This window comes from Bufo gargarizans, chromosome 5, assembly GCF_014858855.1.
Source record: "Bufo gargarizans isolate SCDJY-AF-19 chromosome 5, ASM1485885v1, whole genome shotgun sequence".
NCBI lineage: Eukaryota > Metazoa > Chordata > Amphibia > Anura > Bufonidae > Bufo > Bufo gargarizans.
In genome coordinates this window covers 267,652,144-267,671,377 of record NC_058084.1, presented here as the reverse complement: position 1 = coordinate 267,671,377, position 19,234 = coordinate 267,652,144, and the positions used below count along the sequence as shown (strand labels likewise).

The 19,234-nt window shown below is 42.8% G+C and overlaps 1 protein-coding gene across 1 annotated transcript in view; it reads left to right on the top strand.

Annotated features, from left to right (window-relative positions):
• Positions 1–13,644, top strand: part of ZNF622 (zinc finger protein 622) — a 32,932-nt gene extending 19,288 nt beyond the window's left edge. Inside the window, exons 6-7 of the mRNA XM_044293402.1 lie at positions 2,800–2,943; positions 13,038–13,644. Of these exons, the coding sequence (XP_044149337.1) occupies positions 2,800–2,943; positions 13,038–13,165 (272 nt within the window). The 3' untranslated portion in view covers positions 13,166–13,644. The remainder of the gene's footprint in view (positions 1–2,799; positions 2,944–13,037) is intronic.
• Positions 13,645–19,234: the final 5,590 nt, after the last annotated feature.

Here is a 19,234-nt window from a genome sequence, read left to right as displayed (position 1 = left end):
TATTAATCTGCCATAATCTAATTGTGGTGAGAATTTGAGGACTGGCGCTTTAGATATTGCCTGTCTTGTATTTGTGCCCTGCTTAGTGTAGAGTCGAGCAAGGGAATGGACTGACTAGTTTCTAAAAGGTTTTTTAAAAGCTGCATCTATTGATTTAAAATTAGCAGGAGGAATAATGCAAGGTTAATTTTAGCAGCGCTGTAGCATTAGGTATTGATTTCAGGTTGAATAAAGCCTGCGTGTGGGGAAATGGCAAGACAACCCAGAAGAGCAATCCTAAATCCCAGCTAGCAGGTACATGCTGGTCTGGATACAACTACTTTGTGAAGAATCCTGTATTACAGAAAAGCAGGCTGTTGTTCCCTGTTATCAGCCACTTTAGTGTGAGGAGAAGCTTTATCTGTCAGGCCTCTCCCAGTCCACAGTCCACCCAATGACACGGCCACTATCAGTCTCATATGTATTTCATTTCATATCTCCTTCAATCCATAACTTGCAACATACATGCTTAATACTAATATTCCATAGAAATATGGCGCAATAGACAAAGTGCTGTGCTATTGTCATATACTTATCAGTCCAGATAGTCCATCTCTGAAAGAGAGTCCACATGAGAACTGAACTGAGAAGTATAAGGCAATAGCACAGCACTTTTCCCTCTATGCGCTTTCTATGGACTTCTATGGTATATCAGTCCAACTTTATCCATTCTGAAGTCCCCCGGAACTATTTACATCCATATGCGTGTATGATATTGTCATCTCTTTCTGTAAGCCGTTCTCTTTAGGTTTGGTTGCCCTTTAAATGTCTTGCTGTCTTTCTTTGAGGCTTGGTATTCTTTCTGCTGGAGATTAGTATATTGATCTGCTAAAGGATATGCAAAGCGGAATGTAAAAGTCCTCTGCAGTCTAAGCGGCTCTCTCAGCACAGTTATTACTAGCACTACTCTACCACAGTGTGTTAATATGTCAGGAACCTTATATGCTGTAAGTGGGGCTGGTTATAGCACAGCAAAGTGTTGTCACGTCAGAAGATCGTTATGCACTGAAGCCAGTAAAAAGAGAAGGATGGAGTTTTCCACTCATGGGCCACTGTAAGATAAAGAGATTTTACTGAAGGCAAAGGATATGCAGTGTGTCTCAGGACTCTCATGCCACTTGGATGTGGTGCTTTACCTTATGAGACCATGGAGGATACAAATGTGTAATGTTTTAGGGGCTTGTGTCTGGTGGGTTGGCATGGCCACTGCCACAACCATGACTACAGATGTGCCCTTGCTAACCTTTCTTCTCGACTTGAGATGTCCTTAGATTACTTGCAACCCCTGACACCATAACGTAAAAGTCACCATTTAACGATCACCCCAGGTGTGGGCATTCTGAATTACATGTTACTTTGCTTGAACTACTGTTTGACCTTCAGTATGAGAACTGCAGTGTGGCATATCTGCCAAGGTGTGGATAAATAGAAGTAGTCGTAGTTTGAAGACAGCCTGATCTAAAGAATCTGAAACTATACACATTAGGTGAATCTTGGCTGAACCTGCTGATTTTAGCGGGACCGGCCTGCCAACTGATGTGTATTTGGGCCTACCGACAGCAAATGCCAGGGAAAATGAGGGATTGGGTATGTTGAGTTTCAACCTGATTCTTTGTTCCCATGGGAGATTAGTCACTGTCAGAAACGTACCCCTCCCCGTTGAGAACATGAATGCTCTGCCAAGCTGAGCATGTATATAACGGTATCATTGGGAGACATAACTAAAACAACAAGCTATGTGTTCACTGGACAGCTATCTAAAGTAAGTGGCCATCTTTAGCTCTATATTTGTAATGTCTGGCCTTCCTGACACCTCTTGGCACATACATTTTGTCTTGACATTGTAGTCAGTATTGGTTTTGTTCATGTAGGTAATATAATAAGGGGCTCACACTGCATTTAAAAAGTCTTCAGACCCTTCCACTTTTTTCATATTTTGTTATGCTGCAGCCTTGTGCTAATAATAAAAAACATTCTAAATTTTCCCCATCATTCTCCTCTCAATCTTCCATATTGAAACAGAACGTTCTAAATCTTTGCTAATTCATTTAAAAAGAACAAAACTAAAATCTTGCATTGACTTAAGTTTTCAGACTCATTTCTTAGTACTTAGTTGAAGCACCTTTGGCAGCTGTTACAACCTCCAGTCTTCCTGGGTATGATACTACAAGGTCTACACATCTGGATTTGAAGATTTTCTGACAAATTTTCACTGCAGATCCTCTCAAGCTCTGTCAGATTGGATGGAGCCATCGGTGGAAAGCCATTTTCATGTCTCTCCACAGATAATTGAATGGGTTCACGTCATGGCTCAGGCTGAGCCAATCAAGGATATTCACACTTTCCAAATCCTTTCCAGTCATCTCCAGATGATCAAGAGAAATGGGAGGCCTCCAGAGCAAAATTTCAAGTGTCTGAATACTTATGTATTTTGGGTTTTCCTTTTCAATTAATTTGAAAAAAATAAAATATATATAATTTTTTTTTTTTTTTTTTTTTTTTTTTTCAGTTCCTCATTATGGCATATTGAGTGCAGATTGATGTTTTTTTTTTTTTTTTTTTTTTTCACAAGGCCACAACATAACAAAATGGGAAAAAAGTGAAAGGGTCTGAACACTTTCCAAATGCACTGTATATGTGATCAGCTATTATGGCTACCTAGTGATAGCTGACTTCTCCAGTGATATGTATGAGAAAGCTTTAAGTGTTAACAGTTTTTCATGTTCTTCTCACCTGAAAGTATCTATGCTTCTGATACAGGTGCCAGGATTGGTCATCGCACACTCATGAAATACTACAAACAGAAATTTGGTTTGTCCAGAGCTGTGGTTGTTTCGAAAAACCAGAGAGCTGTCGGCAGGGTTTTGCAGCAGTACAAAGCTCTGGGCTGGACTGGGGGAACTGGTAAGTTTCTTATAAACAATTGACTGATTATTCTCCAATAATGCAGTATAAATGAACTGAGAAGACACGGGCATCAAACAACATGAGGGGCTCTATATAAATCCCATACACTTTTAAATAATGTGAACACTGGTACGTATCATTGTGATATGATGTACAGTGCTGTAAAAAAGTATTTTCCCTCTACAGATTTCTTTTGTTTTTGCACATTTATCACACTTAAATGTTTCAGATTATGATAACCTGAGTAAATATAAAAAGCAGTTTTCAAAATGATGATTTCATTTTTTAAGGGGAAAAAGCTATCCTAAACAACCTTGCCTTATGTGAAAAAATAATTGCCCCCCCGCTCCATGAATTAACTGTGATTAACCATAGTTTCTGGAAAGCTGAGCTCAACTTCACTAGCCACACCCAGGCCTGATTACTGCCAGCCCTGTAGAATCAAGAAATCACTTAAAGGGAACCTGTCATGTGGATATTTGATTATAATCTAATTAATTTATATACAATCATTAACTACTAAAAAGTACCTTAGATGTATTCACTTACTGGTGTGACAGATGGTTACCTCATAATATACACGCAAAGATGCCACATGCCGCATGCTAATGAGCTGATTTGAGTCCAGCGTGATGTCATTGAGTCCAGTGTATATTTAATCCAGAGCTATAGCCACTCCCTTGCCCACCTGCTGCTGATTCATATGGAAAATAACTGTCATTCAGCAGCAGGTGGGCAGGGAGATTCAGAAGCTCATGAATATTCAGGACTCATTATCAGCTGGAGCTTTTCAATACAAGATATTGGCAGATTGACTGGGTCAATAAAAGAAAGTGACCCAGCATTTTGCTAAGAGAATCAGTCACTTATTTATGTTGTCCTTAGTTAGGACACCATAAAACTGGTGACAGGTTCCCCCCTTTAAAGGGTTTGCCCGGGTTCGTCGCTGAACTCGGGCATATGCCCTTTTTCACTCAAGCAGCGCCTCTCACAAGAGCAATGGGGCATTTCAGAGCAAGGGCTGTGTGTTTATATTTTTTACAGGCTAGTTCAGCGCTAAAGCATGCCTATTAGTGCTGGTGACGTCACCAGGCTCGCTGCTAGGCGGAAGCCTCCACCTAGCAGAGACCCACTACGTCACCACATCTAATGAAAAAGCCCCTTTCCTGCTTGGTTCAGCGTGGGGAAAGGGAGAGCATCGGAGCATGAATTGCTCAGATGCTCATATCAGAGGGGGCTGCCTGGGTGAGAAAGAGGATCTGTCTGGGTTCAGCTCTGAACCAGGACAACCCTCCTTTTAAATAGAATCTGTCTGACAAAATGAAGTATGCTAAAGGATCTAAAAAAGCAACACATTATTCCCCGATCTGAAGAAATTCAAGAACAGATGAGAAAGAAAGTCATTGACATCTATCAGTCTGCAAAAGGTTACAAAGGCTTTGGGACTCCGTAGAACCGTTATCCACAAATGGAGAAATCAGGAAAAAGTGGTGAACCTTCCCAGGAATGGACGGCCAAACAAAATTACCACAAAAGCGCACTAATGGCTCATCCAGGAGATGACAACAGAACCCAGAGCAACATCAAAAGAACTGCAGGCCTCAGTTAAAGGGGTTGTCCAGGTTCAGAGCTGAACCTGGACAGCCCTCCATTTTCACCCAGGCAGCCCCCTTCACATGAGCATCGGAGCAGTTCATGCTCCGATGCTCTCCTTTGCCCTGCGCTAAATTGCACAGGGCAAAGGCATTTTTCTGAGTTCCGGTGACGTACCGGGCTCTCTATGGGGCTGACAGGAACCCCGGTGACGTCACCGGCACTGATGGGCGGGTTTTGGCTCTACCCTAGCCAGTAAAACGGCTAGGGCAGAGCTAAAGCCCGCCCCTCAGAGCCGGTGACGTCACCGAACACACTGCTGGGCGGAAGTTACCGCCCGGCAGTGTGTTATTGAAAACACAAGAGCCCGTGCCCTGCGCGATCTAGCGCAGGGCACTGGAGCGCATCGGAACATGAGATGCTCCGATGCTAGGCTCAGGGGGGCTGCCGGGGTGAAAATAAGGGTATGTCCGGGTTCAGCTCTGAACCTGGACAACCCCTTTAAGGTCATTGTTCATGACTCAACAATAAGAAAGAGACTGGGCAAAAATGGTATCCATGGGAGAGTTCAAAGGCGAAAACCACTACTGACTAAAAAGAACACAAAGGTCAGACTCCCATGTGCCAAAAACATCTTGATAATCCCCAAGCCTTTTGGGAAAATATTCTGTAGACTGACAAGACAAAAGTGGAACTTTTTATGGCAGGTGTGCGTCCCGTTATATCTGGTGTAAAGCATTTCAGAAAAAGAACATCATAGTAGTATGATGGTCTGCGGCTGCTTTGCTGCTTTAGGACCTGGATGACTTGCTGTAATTGATGGAACCATGAATTCTGCTTTCTACCAGAAAATCCTCAAGGAGAATGTCCAGCCATCAGTTTGTGACCTTAAGCTCAAGTGTACTTGGGTTCTGCAGCAGGACAATGATCTGAAGCACACCAGCGAGTTCGCCTGAATGGCTGAAAAACAAACAAAATTAAGATTTTTGAGTGGCTTGGTCTTTTAAATCCTATTGAGATGCTGTGGTATGACCTTAAACAAGCTGTTTATGCTCAAAAACCGTCCAATGTGGCTGAACTAAAACAATTCAGAAAAAAAGAGTGGGCCAAAATTCCTCCACAGAGATGTAACTTATAGACTTGTAAACTTGTTGCCAGTTATCGCAAATGCTGAATTGCAGTTGTTTTCGCCAAGGGTGGCACAACCGATTATTAGGTTAAGGGGGCAATTACTTTTTCACATTGGGCCAGGTTGTTTGGGATAGCTTTTTTTCCCTTAATAAATGAAATCATCATTTAAAAATTAATTTTTGTATTTACTCGGGTTATCTTTTGAGATTCAAATTTGTTTGATAATCTGAAACATTTTAAGTGTGACAAATATGCAAAAACAAAAGAAATCTGTAAGGGAGCAAATACTTTTTTGCAGCAGTGTACATATGAGTACTACTAAATTTGTATATTAACCCCTTCTACCCAGGGCCAGTTTTTCGCTCTCCTGCCAAGGCCATTTTTTGCAAATCTGACGTGTAACTTTTTATGTGGTAATAACTTTGGAACACTTATTTATCCAGGCCATTCTGAGATTGTTTTCTCGTGACACATTGTACTTCATGACAGTCATAAGTTTGAGTCATTATATTTCACCTACCTATAAATAAATCTGAAACTTAACAAATTTTTTAAACAATTTGCAATTTTCAAAATTTACATTTCTCAGCTTTTTTGAAACAGGAAGTGATGCCTCATAAAATATTTATTACATTCCCCATATGTCTACTTTATGTTGGCATCATTTTGTAAATGTCATTTTATATTTTTAGGACGTTAGAAGGCTTAGAATTTTAACCACTTCCCATCTGGGCCATTTGCCCCCTTCCTGACCAGGCCTAATTTTGCAAAACTGACATATCTCGCTTTATGTGTTAATAACTTTGGAACGCCTTTACTTATCCAAGTAATTCAGAGATTTTCTCGTGACACATTGTACTTCATGATAGTCATAAATTTGAGTCAATATATTTCACCTTTATTTATGAAAAAATCCCAAATTTGCCTTTTTTTTTTTAAAATTAGCAATTTTCTAAATTCCAATTTCTCTGCTTTTAAAACAGAAAGTGATACCTCATAAAATATTTATTAACATTCCCCATATGTCTACTTTATGTTGGCATCATTTTGGAAATGTCATTTTATTTTTTTTAGGACGTTAGAAGGCTTAGAAGTTTAGAAGCAATTCTTCAAATTTTTAAGAAAATTGCCAAAACCCACTTTTTAAGGACCAGTTCAGGTCTAAAGTCACTTTGTGGGGCCTACATAAATGACCCCATTGTAGAAACTACACCCCTCAAGTTACTTTAAACCGATTTTACAAACTTTGTTAACCCTTTAGGCGTTCCACAAGAATTAAAGGAAAATGGAGATCAAATTTTTAAATTTAACTTTTTGGGCAGATTTTCCATTTTAATCCAATTTTTTTTCTTTAACTCATCGATGCTTCACAGCCAAACAAAACTCTATATTTATTACCCAGATTCTGCGGTTTACAGAAACACCCTGCATGTGGTCATAAACTGCTGTATGGGCACATGGCAGGGTGCAGAAGAAAAGAAACTCCACATGGTTTTTAGATGCCATGTCCCATTTGAAGCCCCCCTGATGCACCCTTACAGTAGAAACTCCCAAGAAGTGATCCCATTTTGGAAACTATGGGATAAGGTGCCAGTTTTATTGGTACTATTTTTGGGTACATATGATTTTTTGATCATTCGTTATAACACTTTATGGGGGCAAGGTGACCAAAAAATTGGTTGTTTTAGTACAGTTTTTTATTTATTTATTTTTATAGCGTTCACCTGAGGGGTTCAGTCAAGTTTTTATAGAGCAGATTGTTACGGATGTGGCGATACCTAATATGTATACTTTTTCTTATTTATTAATATTTTACACAATAATGGCATTTTTGAAACCAAAAAATTGTTTTAATGTGTCCATGTTCTGAGAGTTATATTTATTTTTTGAGAGATTTTCTTATGTAGGGGCACATTTTTTGCGGGATGAGGTGACTGTTTTATTGGTACCATTTTGTGGGACATACGCCTTTTTGATCACTTGGTGTTGCACTTTTTGTGATGTAAGGTGACAAAAATGGCTTTTTTTGACAGTTTTTTTTTATGGTATTTATTGGACTGGGTCAATTATGTGATATATTTATAGAGCCGACCGTCACGGATGCGGCAATACCAAATATGTCTATTGTATTTTTATTTTTTTATTTATTTTTTTTATTCCTTACTTGGGGAATTTTTTTTTTTTTTTTTTTGTGAAACCTTTTTTTTATGTCTTTAACACTTTATTTTTTATTTTACTCTTTTCGTCCCTCATAAGGTCATACAAGACCTCTGGGGGACATTTACTATTTTTCCCCACCCACTATTGATTTCTCCTATAACTGGGGCTGACATAGTAGCCCCAGTTACAGGAGAAATGCACCCCCCAGAGAGGCTGTACAGCGCAATACAGCCTCAGTGCAGGGCTGATCCAGGTCTGTGAAAGACCTCACGCGGCTCCTGCACTCTACGGTCCCGGCATAGCACTTCCTACTCTGCATACACAGCGCTCGGTGAACGCTGTGTATGCAGCGATCCAAAAGGCAGAGACACCTGGGCACTGTCCCTGCCTTCTCTCTGGGTTGCCCTGCTGTCACTGACAGCGGGCAACCCGATCAGCAGCTGCACCTGATCAGCAGCGTTCTGGAACGTCCATTCAGAAATGGCGAACCACCTCCTGGACGTTTATAGTCTATGGGCGGACGGGAGGTGGTTAACCCACTTTTTAAAGACCAGTTTAACTCTGAAGTCACTTTGTGGGGCTTATATAGTGGAAACCCCCCATAAATGACCCCATTGTAGAAACTACACCCCTCAAGTTACTCAAAACTGATTTTAAAAACTTTGTTAAAGGTCTATTCCCATAATAGACAATGGGGGCATATCGCTAGGATATGCCCCCATTGTCTATATCGAGAACGGAGCGGGGAGTGCTGTGGCTGGAGGTCCCCAGATTTCCCGGGGGCCGTCCACCACCAAGCGCTAATCCCCGCCTCTCCCATAGAAGTTAATGGGTTGCGCATGCGCAGTGCACTCCTTCACTTTCGTGGGCTCCGTTTTCGATATAGTTGCGGGACCCGCACCTATAAGACAATGGGGGCATATCCTAGCAATATGCCCCCATTGTCTGAGATTAGGGCTGCACGATATGGGGATTTTGTGTGATTGCGATTGGGGCCCTAAAAATTGCGATAACGATATGCGATGCAATATTTTAAGGGAATTGTGCTAGAGGTCTATTTGCTTGGATTTTCAAGGCAAAAGCACACCCAAATTTATTAAAAAGGCAGAATTTGCTGGTTTTTAGATGGCATGTCCCATTTGAAGTCCCCCTGTTGCATCCTGACAGTAGAAACTCCTAAATAGTGACCCCATTTTGAAAACTAAGGGATAAGGTGCCAGTTTTATTTGTACTATTATGGGGTGCATATGATTTTTAATTGCTCTGTATTAGGGGTGGGCGATATAGGCGATATGCGATATAAATTTGTGCCACGATATGGATTTTGTGCATATCGCCTATAGCGCCGGACCGCGATATGATTGCGCTTTCAGCGCGCACCATGCTCTTCTTCTGGTTCTGAGCCGGCACAGTGGAGAAGGCGAGAGTCCCTCCCTCCCCACTGTGTGCGGCTGTCGCTGGCCACCAATAGGAACAGAGTAGGAGGGGAGGGACTGTGGCCACTGCGCCACCAATGAATGTGCCGGCCATATCCCGGCCCCTATGACTGCACGCTGCAGGGCAGTTCTCTCATGTGGCTCCTTCCCAATAAGCTCCACCCACCAGCCGACCGCGACATGGAGATGGTGGCGGGACGTCCAAGACCGCCGTGTCACCACGATAGATGGAGGCGGAGTCCAGCACAGCGAAGGCCTTCGATCGGAACTGCCCACTGCCAGACATCGTTGTGGAGTCCCAGCAGTGTAATGCTGGGGCTCCGATCGGTTACCATGGCAGCTAGGAGTCACACTACTGAAGTCCTGGCTGCCATGGTATATTAGTGAGCAGCATTATACTCATGTGCACCGTGGCCGCCGGTCGCTCCTTCTTCTGTCTGTGCGGCACATTGCTAATGCTTATAGCATTAGCAATGTGCCTCACAGATCTATGAGAAGAAGGAGCGTCCGGCGGCCACAGCGCACGTGAGTATAATGCTGCTCACTAACCTACCATGGCAGCCAGGGCTTCAGTAGCGTGACTCCTGGCTGCCATGGTAACCGATCGGAGTCCCAGCATTACACTGCTGGGACTCCGATCGGAACTGCCACCAATGATGGGGGGGGGGACCCTGTGGCCACTGCCACCAATGATTAATACTGGGGAGGAAAGGGTGGGTTTGAGTTACCAGAGGGGATGGATCAGAGGCTGGGGGGCACATGAAAGACTGGGGGGCTGATCAGAGACTGGGTGGCTGATGGTCAGCTCCCTGCTGTTGTGTGCACAAAGCACAGGGCAGCAGGGAGAGTGTAAAGTCCTATTCGCCCTGATAGAGCTCTATTAGGATAAATATGACGAGGGTTCTATCACTTAAGGAGGCTAATAGTTGTTAAATAAAAAAGTTACAAAAAAAAAAAGTTTAAACACCCTCTTCCCCAAATATAGAAAACAATATATCGCGATATATATTGCATATCGCACATGCTTAAAATTATATCGCAATATAGATTTTAGGCCATTTCGCCCACCCCTACTCTGTGTATAAAATTTTTTGTGAGGCAAGGTAACCAAAAAATGGCTGTTTTGGCACCATTTTAAATTTTTACTACATTCATCTCACAGGGTAGATCACATGCTATTTTTGTAGAGCAGGTTTTTACGGACACAGTGATATCAAATATGTCTACTTTCCATTTTCTGAACACCATATTTTTTTTTATTCTGCCGATCATCTTGTGTTTATTAAACGTTATTTCTGTCACACTCTGGGACTTCAACTTTTGAGGGTCTGATCCCCTCTGCAATGCATTACAATACATCTGAGTAACAATACAGTACAATACACACTGAGTAATACACTAACAGGTTCAGACTGGGACTCGATCTCCTCGGCCCCCGTAGTAGGCAGGTCCTGATGCCGTGCAAGGCATTGGGCGTCCTGTGCATGGCATCGGGGTGCCTTGTCACCCATCGGGTCCCCGCCACAGCAGCGCGTCTATGCTGTGGTCAGTTAATCCGCCGTCATCGGATTTTACAGCGATGCAGGCGGATACACCAGGGGCTCAGCTATCAGGGACTGCCGGGCCCCTGCAGTGATCGGGCACGCACCACTCCGGTGCCTGCCTGAACACCATGGTGTAATAGTACTTTAAAATGCGGCAAGTCACTTGCCACCATGACATACTATTACTTCATATTTCGGGAAGGGGTTAAGTAGCACAAATTTAAACATTGCTGCAGTGAGGGAGACAGATTGCCATTGTGTACAGTCTCATCAGTGTTCTCAGCCCAAAAAGTGTTTTTTTTTCCCCCAGGAAAACTCTCTGACTTGAGCTACTAGAACAGAGAGAGAGCGGGTGTATGTACACATAGCTGTAGTGTGCTGTGTGACAAAACTGCGCATAGAGCTACCTTAAATAAACCCGGTTTTGTTATGCCTCACAGATAAGAATCAAAGAATTTGCTGCCTGAGAAAACATTTAAAATACAAAACAAAAAATACATTTATTACAAAATCATGTTAAAATTGGCTTTGAATCCTGTACTGTCATTCACTTAAAAAAATGAAGACAGCAAATAAAGTATAGGAGCTACAGTATTACCTGATGGACAATCTTGCCTGCTGGTTTCCACTGATATCCACACACCCGTATTTATTTGTTTCCACAAGGTGTTAAAGGCAGCATGTCAGTGGGTATAAAAGCCAAGCAGCACACTGTTACAAATATTTGCCATTGTCAGGATTTTCCATAATTATCTCATTGCTGGGGGCCTGACACCCCAGATCCTGACAATCATTTGTTGGCAAGTAGCTCTGGTACTGGAAGTCTGCACTGGGACTGCTCTGGCCACTGTGTAGTGGGGGACACTGGTCACTGCAGCTCTACAGAATGGGAGCAACACTGCAATTACCAGCTCTGTCCACAGCTGTGTTTTTGGCGCCAGAGCTACTTGGGAACACTGATCGGCAGGGGTGTAGGATCCCTGCCGAATATATATTGATGGTCTGTCCTGAGCATGCACACTGCTGTAAAAGAAGCCGATAGCCTCCGTTGTTATTGGAGTGTGCATACTCGGGCCCGGCGGTGAAGTGCGCACATATGGTATGTCGGCAGTAGGAGAGGATGACGTAACTGCATGACAGGACTGGTCAACACTGAGGGGCCTGGGCACTTACAGCAAGAATGCCACCCCTGGGCACTTGCAAACCAGGGTATTTGCATATCTGTACAGCCTTGTTTCTCAGCTTTACAAAATCAGACAAGAACAACAAAGGTACCTTTGCTGTCATGCGTTTGTGTCCATGCATGCAATAGCAGCAGTATAAAACCTGGAAAGTTGGTGACAGACTCCCTTTAATTCCAGCAACCGGCCTCCGTAAGTGGAAGATTCGTACATACTCTCGCCGCCACTCCAGTTTGTTCTCTTCTGTTCATCAGCTTGTGTTCTACTGGCACAGCATGGGCATGGTCAGGCTTTAGTAGTGGCATGCTGCATGTTGACACATCGCCACTGAAGGTAGTCATTGGCTGCAGCAGAGCATGTGACCATGCTCATGGTGTGTCGGAAGCAGACAAGCTGGGGACCAGAACATGGACACACCAGAAAGGCAGGGGGGCAGGTTAGTAGGGATTTTCCGCTTACTGAGGCAGGCTGCTGGAATTAAGTTGAAGGGAATTTTTAATCTCCGAAATACTGCAGCAAGTGGTGCGTAGTGTAAATGATGCCCAGTCCAATTATGTCATTTGTATCTTCATATTAATTTGCATTCCAATGCTGTGCTCCCGCAAACTAGCAGCTACCTTTATTGAGTGTGACATAATGGGACTCGCTTACTCCAGTTTGGGGGAGGTTTCATAGCCTGCAGATTTCCTGTAAAACCACTGCTTAGATGTAACGCTTGGGATAGTGTCATGGATTTTATAATAGTATTGGTGACTAGTCAATGAAAGTGTGTGTCAGCTCACCACCTCAGGGTATTCACCAGCATGCACGGGATGTCCTGTTAAAACCTCACTTTTATTGGATCCAACATTACATTCTCAGATACAGAGCAGGTATATCAGGGTTCACGCGTTTCAGCGGATAGGCTTTCTGCCGAAACACATGAACCCTGATATATCTGCTCTGTATCTGAGATTTTGGTGACTGTTTTGTATTGCACAGTAGTTACAGCGTTTTTATAGTCGAAGATTATTTACTAATCCTCTAAATATTTTTTCCTCTCAAAGGTGGCAGTCGTCAGCAGGGGCGTGACATGCAGTATGTGCAGAAGATGAAGTCTAAATGGATGCTGAAAATGGGGATGAGCAATAATGCTACAAAGCAGATGCACTTTAGGCCCCAAGTGCAATTTTGAGGCTTGGATATGTTTGGTTAACAGAGATGGATGGTTGTCTGATGATTCATATGCCGCCAGGTCGTGGTATACGGTCCTAGTCTGTTATGCTTTGTCTTGTGGCTAATGTATCTGAGATATGGCATATGGATGACCCTGCTTGTAAGACCTCTCCTGGTGTGCCTTAATGTTATACTTACAACTAATATGTGGCCAATAATTATTCTGACACATTATACAAGACAGAGGCAGCAGCGAAGATGCCCGTCATATAAGTAACAGGTCGACTGCTTCATAAAAGAAAAAGAAGTTGAGGTCTAAAAAGATGTATGAACATATGTAGGAAAATAGCTACAGGCTTTTTATAATGCTGAAAGAAAACCTGGAAAGTTTCCATTATGTGTTACTGGTTCTTTGAACAAAGTGTACTTCTGGCCTGAAATGTTTTAATGAATGTATAAGATGCTGTTAATCACAATAAAACTGCAATTCTAGACTCATTAGTAGTGTTATTACTGTACATGGAAGCGCGCATGCAGTGGATAAACCCATCTCATACAACTACAAACACACGTTCTTATCTTCCAACCGGAGCATTTGTGTATATTATGGATCATGTCAGGTACAATTTATCCTTTGACTGAAATTCTTAAGATATAGACAATGTATTGAGCTTCAACTGATCCACCTTATGTAATAAGTCATGATTTTAAACATTTGCAGGCAATTTATGGGCTAAAGCTTAAAGTGTAACTATCATGTTTTCATCAAAATAATGAATTTTAGCATATGTTACTGCTGCTGCAGCATGATAGGGATAGTTATCAGATTGCAAGGGGGAACTACTGCTAGGACCCCCACCAGTTGCGAAAACGGTGACCTGTACCCTGTGGAGCCCCACTGAAATGGATGGAGCAGCTGGTCAGATATCTCCGGCACTCCCGTAGAAATGAATGTAGTGGTGGCGCGCTTTTACAACCAGCCGCTCCGTCCATTTCAGGGGGACTCCACAAGCTGTGGGGCCCCCATACTCATGATCAGTGGTGCGGTTTGTAGCGGTAGGACCCCCACCAATCTATTATCCCTTATTCACAGGGTAGGGGGTATCTTGTTATAGCTGCCGATTAGCTGCTCACAGGAAGTAAATAAGCTAAGATATAAATGTATGTTACAAGTTTTACTAAATCCACAAAAATATATATATCCATCTGCTCAGCTTCTCCTGCTCTATAACATGGTGCTTTCAGATTGCACTGAGTTTTATGGTGACAGGTCCTCTTTGTGCAGCCAGTAATAGGTTAATATTAACCTATCTTAAGGATAAGTCATCAATATCGTGGGGGTCTGACTCTACCCCAACTCTGATCAACTCTTTATAGAGGAAGCGATGTTTGTATGAGTGCTACTTTCTCCTTAACATTACACTGTGTACAATGCACAATGTAATCTTGCATATGAAGCAGTGCTCGTACTTGTGCCTCCTCCTCTTCAAACAGCCGATTGGCGAGGGTGCCAGGAGTCGGACCCCCACCGATCAGATATTGATAACCTATCTAGAGGATAGGTCATCAATATTACTGGCTGCACAACCTTTTTAAGTCACATAATAAATGTCCCCCATAGAGCTTTAGCCTTTTACAACAGATTCAACTGGACTCTTCTAGCACAGTTCTTTACTTGTACCTGCATCATTTATGAAAATAAGAATGAAGTTTGTGTTTAACGCATTTAGAATTCAGTTTACCTCCATTTAATGGAGAAGTTAAACAATTCTGTTTAAATATTTAAGGGCTGCAGCAATTGGAAGTATAATAAAGTTCTCTCACTGCAATGAATCTTATATTACAAAACGAACCCACAAGGACAAAGAAGCATCATTGTATGTGAAAAGTTCTACTCTGTCCAGCAGAAAATGGAAATTTGCTGAACGATAAAAATCCTTAGACTACCTGCACATGTTGAGGATTACAGTACCAAGCAAAGTGAATGAGACTGACCTACCGTGCTGTCATGTCAATTGTGTGGATTTGACCCTTTACAATGCAAAGGGTGAGATCGGGGAAAATCTGCAAGCAATACATAGGAATTTTGCTCCAGAAATGCAGAGAAATCCATATGAAAATCTGCAGTGAAATTCTGCTTGTGAATATGCCCCCGTGTACAGGTGGCCTCAGAGGTAATGTTTTGTAAGAAGATGGCATTTTTTAAATCACGTTTTTATGTCAACTGTTCTTTCTATTTTTGGTGATTTTTAGTGTTGAGAATTGAAGTCCACGAAAAAATTGATTTGCTGCAAAGCAGAATTTTTGCTCCTAGATATTTCTCTCACCCAGCATGGGTATATGTAAAATGACACCCCAAAACACATTCCCCAACTTCTCCTGAGTACGGCGATACCAGATGTGTGACACTTTTTTGCAGCCAAGGTGGGCAAAGGGGCACATATTCCAAAGTGCACCTTTCGGATTTCGCAGGCCATTTTTTACACATTTTGATTGCAAAGTACTTCTCACTCATATGGGCCCCTAAATTGCCAGGGCAGTATAACTACGCCACAAGTGACCCCATTTTGGAAAGAAGACACCCCAAGGTATTCCGTGAGGGGCATGGCGAGTTCCTAGAATTTTTTATTTTTTGTCGCAAGTTAGTGGAATATGAGACTTTGTAAGGAAAAAATAAAAAAAATAAAAAATCATCATTTTCCGCTAACTTGTGACAAAAAATAAAAAATTCTAGGAACTCGCCGTGCCCCTCACGGAATACCTTGGGGTGTCTTCTTTGCAAAATGGGGTCACTTGTGGGGTAGTTATAATGCCCTGGCAATTTAGGGGCCCAAATGTGTGAGAAGTACTTTGCAATCAAAATGTGCTCTTTGGAATATGTGCCCCTTTGCCCACCTTGGCTGCAAAAAAGTGTCACACATCTGGTATCGCCGTACTCAGGAGAAGTTGGGGAATGTGTTTTGGGGTGTCATTTTACATATACCCATGCTGGGTGAGAGAAATATCTTGGCAAAAGACAACTTTTCTCATTTTTTTTTACAAAGTTGGCATTTGACCAAGATATTTTTCTCACCCAGCATGGGTATATGTAAAATGACACCCCAAAACACATTCCCCAACTTCTCCTGAGTACGGCGATACCAGATGTGTGACACTTTTTTGCAGCCTAGATGCGCAAAGGGGCACATATTCCTTTTAGGAGGGCATTTTTTTACATTTGGATCCCAGACTTCTTCTCACGCTTTAGGGCCCCTAAAAAGCCAGGGCAGTATAAATACCCCACATGTGACCCCACTTTGGAAAGAAGACACCCCAAGGTATTCAATGAAGGGCCTGGCGAGTTCATAGAATTTTTATTTTTTTTGCATAAGTTAGCGGAAATTGATTTCTTTTTTGTTTTTTTTCTCACAAATTCTCACTTTCCGCAAACTTAGGACAGAAATTTCAATATTTCATGGACTCAATATGCCCCTCAGCGAATACCTTGGGGTGTCTTCTTTCCAAAATGGGGTCACATGTGGGGTATTTATACTGCCCTGGCTTTTTAGGGGCCCTAAAGCGTGAGAAGAAGTCTGGAATATAAATGTCTAAAAATTTTTACGCATTTGGATTCCGTGAGGGGTATGGTGAGTTCATGTGAGATTTTATTTTTTGACACAAGTTAGTGGAATATGAGACTTTGTAAGAAAAAACTAACAAAAAAATATATATATATTTCCGCTAACTTGGGCCAAAAAAATGTCTGAATGGAGCCTTACAGGGGGGGTGATCAATGACAGGGGGTGATCACCCATATAGACTCCCTGATCACCCCCCTGTCATTGATCACCCCCCTGGTAAGGCTCCATTCAGACGTCCGTATGATTTTTACGGATCCACGGATCGGATCTGCAAAACACATGCGGACGTCTGAATGGAGCCTTACAGGGGGGTGATCAATGACAGGGGGTGATCAGGGAGTGTATATGGGTGATCACCCCTCTGTTATTGATCACCCCCCTGTAAGGCTCCATTTAGACGTCCGTATGATTTTTACGGATACATGGATCGGATCCGCAAAACACATGCGGACGTCTGAATGGAGCCTTACAGGGGGGTGATCAATGACAGGGGGTGATCAGGGAGTGTATATGGGTGATCACCCCTCTGTCATTGATCACCCCCCTGTAAGGCTCCATTCAGACGTCCGCATGTGTTTTATGGATCCGTAAAAATCATGCGGACGTCTGAATGGAGCCTTACAGGGGGTGATCAGGGAGTGTATATGGGTGATCACCCCTCTGTCATTGATCACCCCCCTGTAAGGCTCCATTCAGACGTCCGCATGTGTTTTGCGGATCCGATCCATGTATCCATGGATCCGTAAAAATCATACGGACGTCTGAATGGAGCCTTACAGTGGGGTGATCAATGACAGGGGGTGATCAGGGAGTGTATATGGGTGATCACCCCTCTGTCATTGATCACCCCCCTGTAAGGCTCCATTCAGACGTCCGCATGTGTTTTGCGGATCCGATCCACGGATCCGTAAAAATCATACGGACGTCTGAATGGAGCCTTACAGTGGGGTGATCAGGGAGTGTATATGGGTGATCACCCCTCTGTCATTGATCACCCCCCTGTAAGGCTCCATTCAGACGTCCGCATGTGTTTTGCGGATCCGATCCATGTATCCGTAAAATTATGCGGACGTCTGAATGGAGCCTTACAGGGGTGATCAATGACAGGGGGTGATCAGGGAGTGTATATGGGTGATCACCCCTCTGTCATTGATCACCCCCCTGTAAGGCTCCATTCAGACGTCCGGCGCAGGTGCTCTGAGAGAAGGAGGCTCGCCTCCTCAGCACTCCCTCAGTGCGCCTGCGCCGATGACGTCACCGAAAGAGAAGACGTCATCGGCGCAGGCGCACTGAGGGAGTGCTGAGGAGGCGAGCCTCCTTCTCTCAGAGCGCCTGCGCCGAATCAACACAGGCGTGCGATTTTTGAAATGTTGACAGGGCCGGCCGGAGGAGGAGATCGCGGCTGGCCCTGTCAATCAAAACAAGGAGGGGGCGGTTTTCTGCGGCTGCTACCAGCAAGTAGACTCCCTATTTGCTGGTAGAAAGGTAATTAGCATATCATAAAAGTACGTTTTTGGCTAAATCTACTGAACGAAAATTATTAATAACCTAATGTATGGCAATATGGCAGGATAGGGATTATAAGTAGACAAAAAAAATGCGTTAGTTGGGGTGACAGAAGCCCTTTAATGATTCGGCAAAGCAATTTTTTGGTAAAAATTGGACGAAACAGACAAATACAGTTTTAGAGAACTTGATGATTTTTATTTCTAATTTTCCCACTCGCTTCATCTATACTGGCCATCAAGACTGACACAGAGATGATCGAATTTCTCTAATTCGGTCCAAATAAATTAGATCTGAATTAAAAGTGCCCGATTGTGCCGAAAAGTCATGTTTCAAGTTCTTTAACGCCAAGACATGTAATGACAAAATTACAGCAACATATATGACTACGGGTCAAGGGATGGTAACAATCAGTCTGTTTAAAAACGCCCTGCACTGTCTGATTTCTTTTTTAAATTATGTGGCGTTCCAAAATAAAATCCCTTTGGGTGGTTGATGCCTTTGTCTCCATCTTTTGAACTGTAAAATTATGGCCGCCGTTTTGTGCAATTCATGCTGGATGAATCCCCCAAAAATTTTATTAGTTGGAAACTGATGTTTTGGGAAACTAACACATTCAATTAGTTTACAATGTATTCAGTTATCTCTACTGTTATTTTCCCGTTATTCAGAGATTGCCACTGAGAGTCATTTCATTATCATCACAGGCAGGATTAAAACGAAAAGTAACACCTATGTATAGATAACTCAGAATCTACCATTTACAGTAGGTGATATCTTACCCCTCCCTGCACAATGGCCTCACTACAGGCAGCTGCAATCATAAATGACTGCCCCATTAAGCTGTTATTGTTGGAGGTTTCAGAAGCCTGATCTGTGCTGATTAGTTCATAGTCATGATGGCTGTATTTAAAGGAGGGCCTGTCTTTATGAGAACCCATGTACAGTGATGAGCTGCATAG